Here is an 8,026-nt window from a genome sequence, read left to right as displayed (position 1 = left end):
TATTTCTGAAGGAGCAGAGTTTTTTGCCTTATGAAATATCATTTCATGTCCACGAATTTTTATATTTGTTGACATTTTTTTTTTATCTGTCACGAGAAATTTAATTTTGTGGCAATGAACTAATAAAAAATGATACCAAGTCATGTAGCAGTCATTTTATTGGGGGATATTGTTGGACAGTATTGGCTGTGGTTGGAACCTTCGAATTCCAGATTCTAATGAATCGGGGTAAACTTTTTTTATTATAGGATCCTTAAACAACAATATTATTGCTGATCTGCCTTTTATATTATTTTCATGGTCAACTCTGTATCAAAAGAGAGTTCGTGTATATTTGAAAAACCGACCGTTTGTCAGGTGTGGGTTGAAAGTGTTTAATAAGGATCTTTTAATGAATATATAAATATTTGGATAAATATATAAATATTTGGATAAATAAATATTTGATAAATTAAGATATTCATCCAGATTTGACTATTTTCCGTTTTGGGGGACACTTTGATTATGATGCTAGCGTTAAGATATGCAATGATAAAGAAGTAATGTTTATTCACCCTCTTTACATTTGAAAGTATTAAAAATATAAGGAGACGCATTTACATGTATAAAAAATCCAAAAGGGTCAAATTTCTATTTTGTTAATTTTTCAATGTGTGTAGTTTTGAAGAATTAGAGATCTTTCAGTGTTTTCTACGGTCGAAAAATGCCCCTACTTGTCGTATAAATTAACCTGGGTCATTTTCTATGTGGTCAAAATTCTAAGGGGGTCATTTTATGTCGTTGTTTCGGACTTATTACTACCACTCACCCTTGATAACAATGACAAATAGAGAAAAATGTTCCTTTAACTTAGGGTCTGAGTCTACATAATATTCATAGACGGCATATTAAAATTTTTTTTTGTTCTGCCCTTTTGCCTTGTAGTCACTTTACGATCAGGAACACGACGAATAGAACATCGGAACACGATAAGCATAACTCAATCAATTACCGTATACCACATATTCATGTAAAAGTATTATACTGTACTTGGAAATGACATAATAATCGAACAATGTGTTATTTGAATAGTAAAAGATATTCTATATTTCGAACATAAGGCCTGAGAGGCATCATATATCCTTTCGCCTGAAAAGAACCAAAACGTGTATCAGGAAGATGATGAGCATATTTAAATGAATAACAGTTCTGTTTCATACTTCGATATTTTACTTGAAAAAGACACTAATGGTAATCTAACAACCAAGCTATATGATAAACGTGATGACTTTAACTTTTCTATCGTCAACTTACGTTACCTATGCGGCAATATACCTTCATCACCGGCATACGGAGTATATATATCTCAGTTGATTCGATACGCAAAAGCATGCTCTACTATGAACAATTTCTAAAACGAGGTAAATTATTGACAAGCAAGTTGAGTAAACAAGAATATCAGCAGTCTCGTTTAAAGTCATCATTTCGTAAGTTCTATGGTCGATCGATGACCTTGTCAGCAAATAAAGTTTATCATTGAGTCAAATGCTGACTGACGTTTTTCATACCAATTGTTAGTCAATTATTTATACTCTGAATTGACCACGGATTTTTACCGTTTTTTTATCATGACAAAGAGCACACAGCGGGTGTGCCCGGTCGGCAGGGAATGCTCACTCCTCCATGGCACCCGATCCCACCTCTGATGTTTCGGGGGTCCGTGTTTGCTCTGCTCTAATTTTGTATTGTTTTATGGACTTTGAGATTGAATACTGTTCGTAATCTCCATATCCTTGTATTAGACGATGTACTGTAAGGAAGACGTTGCATTTTCTTTACAGGAAATCCTAGGCCAAAAACTTTCCCAGGTGAGGAGTAGAAGGTCACAATAAAATTTTATTTCTTTTTCATAGGCGTGCGAAGAAGTTTGAAATTTGAATCTAAATCTTTTATTCTGAAAAAATCATCGATAATGACAGAAAATCAGGTCAAAATTGATATTGAAAGCCATTGAGAATGAAGGCCCTTTACTTTAATTTGCAAAGCATGTGGAAGTAGGTTATATGAACATATACTGATAAAGCTACATGTACTTTCTATAAAACATATTTGCGTGGTGTCAAATTTTTGAGGTCTGATGAAAGAAAATGGGTTTGGCGGGATTTGATTTCATGGTTGGAAAATGTTCAGAAGCAATGCATATCTGTGGTTACGAAAATGAGTGATTATTTCATAGTTACACTAATACTATGCTACTCAAACAATTGTCAGCAATCAAGTGTCATTTTTGTCATGATTAGGCAAGGTGCTATAGCACTGACGGAAAAAAGAGAGGATTTCCTTTGTATAACTCCCATTAAGTTCTCCACGGTGACAGAAAGTTTTTATTACCATAGTTTTAGGTATTTTGAGATTGATTGTATCAAATTAAAGGATTATTGGAAATCATCGATATTTTACATCAGGAGTTTTTCACAGGATACAACATGCACAATGCATTTCTCCAGACTGACTAACCTTAAAAGATAACATATTAACTGTATAGGTTCTAGAAGGACGTTAATCTACGACATACCCAAAGAAAGGGACACAATTTCTTTTTATTGCACGTCAAATTACTTTGAGATTTTTTTCTCATTTTGTTAAAAAAGTTTCCATCCGCTGAATGATGATCGGTAGGTAGAACCACTAGGCAGATAGCCGGATAAACTGCTGGTAGGGTGTGTGCGGATGTACACTGCATCCCCTTGATTGATCTCTACAACGACAACACTGGTTGTGTGTCTATAAGTATTTGCTCCCTCGCCACTACATCGCATAGCTCCAACAGCATTCGAGTTAACAACAATTTCTGAATAAATATGTCCACCAGCAGAGCAATACAAAGTCCATGAAAATGTGTACACTCCATTTGCTGGACAGAAGAAGGTTCCCGTGTGACGATTGTAGTTTCCACCGACGTTTGTAATGACGCTGTCAAATACGATTGTTTGGTGATGACCTGGATTACTCTCATGATGTGTCAAATAAGAGTAAAATGCAACACCACCTACAAGTATATGTAATATGCAGTAATCATTAGCATATTAAATGATGAATTTTTTTGTTATCAATAACCCTTTTTTTTGGTGGGGGGGGGGGGGGGTTGAGTGTCTTTCTTGTCTCTTTTTGACTGAAAAAATTTCGATACATTATCAATATAAAGAAAAGTACCTGTTACGGATCTTCTTTTAAGTTTGTCGTTCCTGAAGTGCAACAAGGATTTTTGGCAACACATTTCAGGTATAAAACTTCTATCATATATCTTTGATTTCAACTTTGAATTCGATACAGGCATTGCAGTGGTTTTGTTTCCTGTCGAATTTCTGTTTCCAAAGGAATTGTTAAATCCTTCACTCGCATTTTGCTTGTTGGTATCAAGAGAAATGTCTGTCTCTGGCATTCCTAAATTTTTAAGCATTTTATTCTCATGAATCAAATGTTTAATGATTTCCTCTTGTTCTCCGTTAATTCGTTCTTGTACTTGCAGTCTCTGCTCAAAATCATTCAATCTTCTTAGTAAATCAGAGAGAGAAACAGTTTGACCGTCCCACGTATTGAAACTGGCGACCGAGGACACGGACAACAGGACAACTGCAAAGAAAATCATACTGAATTATGAGGAAGAGTGTTTCACTTTAACATAAGTTGTAGATAATATAAGTGGTCCATGTAATTGAACTATGGCCCGAGAGTCACGTCTTGATAAGGAATAGCGAATAAGACTGTTATATCAAAATGACTTTGAAATCAAATTACTATTTCTTTTTTTTTTTTTTTTTTTGTAATTAGAAATTAAGGACAGAATATTATCTTTGTTCCTTAACATGACTGTAGAAAAAACCTAATATGAATATTAAATATGTTGTCATCCATGATTCACAAACACTGACAGGACACCGAGGAAAGCACAAGACCTCCAAATTTGCCTCCAATTAACAAAGGTTATTTATATCAGTGTAAAAAAATTGAAAAGTCCTTTTAAGTATTTGTAGAGCAAAAGGTTAATTCTTGTAATTCTTGGAGTTGTTAATGTGGTAAACTAAATTTACTACTATAGTTCAGAAGCATCAATCTGAAAAGGATCTGTGCCCTGATGAAAAAATTTCAGTTACCTGAAGACATTTATCAGCTTGACTGTAGTGATGAAGAAAAAGAACTGACCAGCTCGCTTTTCTGGAAATATAGTGACGTATTTTCTAAAGATGACGATGATATTGGATGTACCAGTACAGTGCAGCATCGTATTCATCTTACAGATAATAAACCAGTTTCGCAGCAGTATCGTTGCATCCCTCCATCCCAATATGAGGAGATAAAACAACATATCCGAAAGCTTTTGGATAATGGTGTACTTCGTGAAAGTACAAGCCCTTTCAGTTCTTCAATCGTTCTTGTGCGGAAGAAAGACAACTCTTTACGACTATACGTAGATTACAGCAGACTGAACGAGAAAACAATCAAAGACAAGTTTCCCCTACCAAGAGTGAAAGAAAAATTCGATACTTTATTTGGATCTTCAACATTTTCAACACTAGTCTTACTTCCGGTTACAATCAACTTGAAATTGCAGAAGAGGACATACAGAAAACAGCCTTTTCTACTCCTTTTGGACTGTATGAATTTTTGAGCATGTCAATTGGTCTTACAAACGCACCTGCAACAATTTAAAGCCTGATGCAACACTGTTTTCGTGAAGAAGTTTGTAGAATTCTCCTCGTATTTCATCGTTTTTTTTTCAAAGTCATTGCGTGAAAATATTCAGCAACTTTTCAAGGTGTTTTCCATTTTACGTCAGCATGGACTTAAGTTGAAAATGAAAAAGTGTCAATTATTCAAGCCTTCTGTGAAATATCTAGGCCATGTGGTCAGTAAAAATTGAATTAGCACAGATGGGGATAAAAGTAAGTGCATTGTGGACTGGAATGTTCCACAAAATGTTAAGGAAGTTCAATCATTTCTGGGATTTGCGGGACATTACCGCTGATTTATGAAACACTTTTCGCAGATTGCAGAGCCCCTTCTAGAAATTGCCAAGAAGAACGCTAAACATCCTAAGACAACTTTCGGTGACAAATGGTAAAAGGAATGTCAAGACTCGTTTGATAGATTAAACTATTTTGTTGGCATCAGCTCCGTTACTAGGATATGCAGACTTTTCATCCCCATTCATTTTGGAAACTGACGCCAGTGAATACGGACTGGGAGCTGTATTATCTCAGAAACAAAATGGACGCACTGTGCTAGCCGTTCTCTTAGACTAAACGAAAAATCATCACAGACTATGAGCATTCTGAAACTAGAACTTCTGGCACTCACAGGAGCGTGACCGAAAATTTCGAGACTACCTACTTGGAAATAAATTGGTCGTGTTCACAGACAGCAATAGGCAAAACTCGGAGCATATTAACAAAATGGGCGTCACAGTGAGCAGACTTTGAAATCAAATACCGTCCCGGTAAACAAAACACCAACGCTGATGTTTTATCACTACTTTAATCGGACAGTGAAATTTTGAATCAGCGATTGATGGAATCAGCATTCCAACAGGTATTAAAGCCGCTCAATTGTCTGTGATATATACGGAGTCAATGGATGTTTCATATTTGGATACATTTCCTAGTTATACAAGTGATAATCTTTAGGATATACAATTTAAAGATTCTGTGAGTGGAAAGTGCAGAGAATTCCTTGTGTCAAACACTGCCCAAAAAACCAAACAAAATAAGAAAGTTCAGATTCTTTTACGCCTATTCAAAAACTTGAAAATTTGTGATGTCATTCATACACGTATTAGTGATCCGAAACTGGGTGACCTGAATCAAATCGTTCTACCTGTGGATGTATTCAGTAAATGGACCACCGCAATTCGAACAAGGGATCAAAAGGCACAGACTGTGGCAAAAGTTTTAGTGAGGGAATTATTTTGTGTAGTTGGTGTGTGTAAGCGAATTCATTCCGACCAAGGAAAGTTGGAGACTTTCTTAAAGAAAAATGGCTAATAAGGTTTCCATCCCTTGAATGAGGATGGGTAAGTGGTACCACTAGGAATAGCTCCTCCAACAGGGTCTTGTGGGTGTGTGCGGATGTACACGACATCTCCTAGGTTGATCTCCACAACGACGACACCCGCTGTGTGTTTGAGACTCAGTGCTTCACCATCACAAAACAAAGCTCCAACGGCATTTGAGTTAACTACAATTTTTGAATATAGATATCCATCAGAAATGTAGTATAAAGTCCATGAAAATGTGTATACGCCATTTACTGGGCAAGAGAATATCCCCGTGTGGCGATTATAGTTTTCGCCGATGTTTGTAACCACGTGGTTAAAAATGATTGTCTAGATCTGGTGCGCCCTAGACGGCCTTTATCATGCGACATGTAAGCGTTGAATGCAACTCCATCTGTATAGATAAATGTTTACATAAAAAGAAAATAGAAATGGTTGCTTCTATCAGAAATTGAAATATTTTTCAGTTAGTTAATACATTGTTATTAGGCCTTTTTTTTAGAAGCATACATGTATCTGTGACGGATTTAGATTTACCGTACTTAGAATTCGAGAGGGATTTTGGGCAACAGTTTCCTGGACTGGAGTTTTCAGGAGATATCTCTGATTTCAATGTCGAATTCAATGCATTATACCAAATATTGCAGTGTATTCTTTTTCAGTGGTAGTTCTGCGTCCAAAAGTAGCATTTAATCCTCTATCCTCATTACACTTCTTGGAATCAGTATATCTTTCAGTTTCTGGCATTCCGACATTTCTCAACTTATTATTTTCAATGATCAATGTTTATTAGATAGATTCCTGTCTTTGCTCTAAAATATTCAATTTGCTAAGCAAAAATGAATGAGAAACCGTTTGACCGTCCTGTGCATTGATACAGGCTACTGACACTAAACATATGAAAAAGTCAAAGGAAAACATACTAAATTCACCAATTAATTATGGTTCCTTAAGATAATAGAAAGCATACAATATACGTTGTCCGTGTTATTGAACTCTCACCTTACTGTCAGGTCATGATAAGCATTATCGATTTAAAACTCTACTAAGAAAAAGGACTTTATAATCGAAATTCCGCATTAACGACTATGTCACCTAATTTGAGAGTAGAAAAGTACTTATGATTATGCAATGTTTTCTCCATTCGTTCACTATAGTTCTTATACTTGATGTATAATGTTACATTATTATAGATTATTTAAGAATAAAAAATAGAGTGAACTTGATGTGTTCAAAAGGTTCACTTTACTTCCTAGAACTCCTCGGAAACTATAAACAGAATGACAATAGTAACTACAGCACAACTGCTTTCAAACTGTAGCTTAATCGCGTTGACAAAAGACTTCGTGTCTCCCCCAGCCATTTCTTTGTATTCCTGACATTGTATTCTATAAATCACACTGTTATATGTGCCTTCAACCTAACAGCACAAAAATGAAAAAAATGTGAAGAAACACCGCATCATTTATCCCCTAAATACGAATTGGATAGGGGCATATATACAAAGCGGGTCTCTAGAATTACAAAATGCGGAAGCAAGTGTCCAGAGAGGTAAACATCTAATGTTTGATCTTTCTATTTTTATTCCTAGTCAAAAATAGTTATAACAATGAATGGCCAATTAATTGGTATGATATATGTAGATTTATATAGTATTTAAAAAAGACTATGATGATAACGATCATCGAAAAAAGAAAGTGATAATTAAACCTTATGGTAAAATAAAAATAAATTCTGTTTTTGAAAAATCCCGTTTTTGCACTTTTTTCCCGTTGAATTCTATCAGTAAGCCTTAACAGTGCTGCGCTACTTATGCGCACAAAATAGGTTTGGACAGATTAATTCCGTTATGCAGGTAGATTGAGAATTTTATGCAGTTTTATGTCCATATTGAAAGTGCAAATCTAGTGTATATATAAGTTGTTGTTAACAAGTTATTGAATATCATGCACTACACGGCCTTAAAGTATATTAATTATTATTTTGGTGGAAGCA

At 35.2% G+C, this 8,026-nt stretch overlaps 1 protein-coding gene across 1 annotated transcript; it reads right to left on the bottom strand.

Annotated features, from left to right (window-relative positions):
• Nucleotides 1-2,621: 2,621 nt before the first annotated feature.
• LOC134273088 (cerebellin-3-like) lies at nucleotides 2,622-6,778 on the bottom strand. Its single transcript, XM_062755264.1, has 3 exons — nucleotides 6,667-6,778; nucleotides 6,061-6,213; nucleotides 2,622-3,028 (listed from the first exon to the last, which is right to left on the bottom strand). Exons 1-3 carry the CDS (start codon nucleotides 6,776-6,778, stop codon nucleotides 2,622-2,624), a joined length of 672 nt encoding a protein of 223 aa, XP_062611248.1.
• Nucleotides 6,779-8,026: the final 1,248 nt, after the last annotated feature.

Source organism: Saccostrea cucullata, unplaced genomic scaffold (assembly GCF_032062105.1).
Source record: "Saccostrea cucullata isolate Sc308-1 unplaced genomic scaffold, CSIRO_AGI_Scuc_v1 ctg1156, whole genome shotgun sequence".
In the NCBI taxonomy this organism is placed as follows: domain Eukaryota; kingdom Metazoa; phylum Mollusca; class Bivalvia; order Ostreida; family Ostreidae; genus Saccostrea; species Saccostrea cuccullata.
The sequence above is the reverse complement of the archived record's forward strand: the minus strand, read 5'-3'. Positions and strand labels throughout refer to the sequence as shown.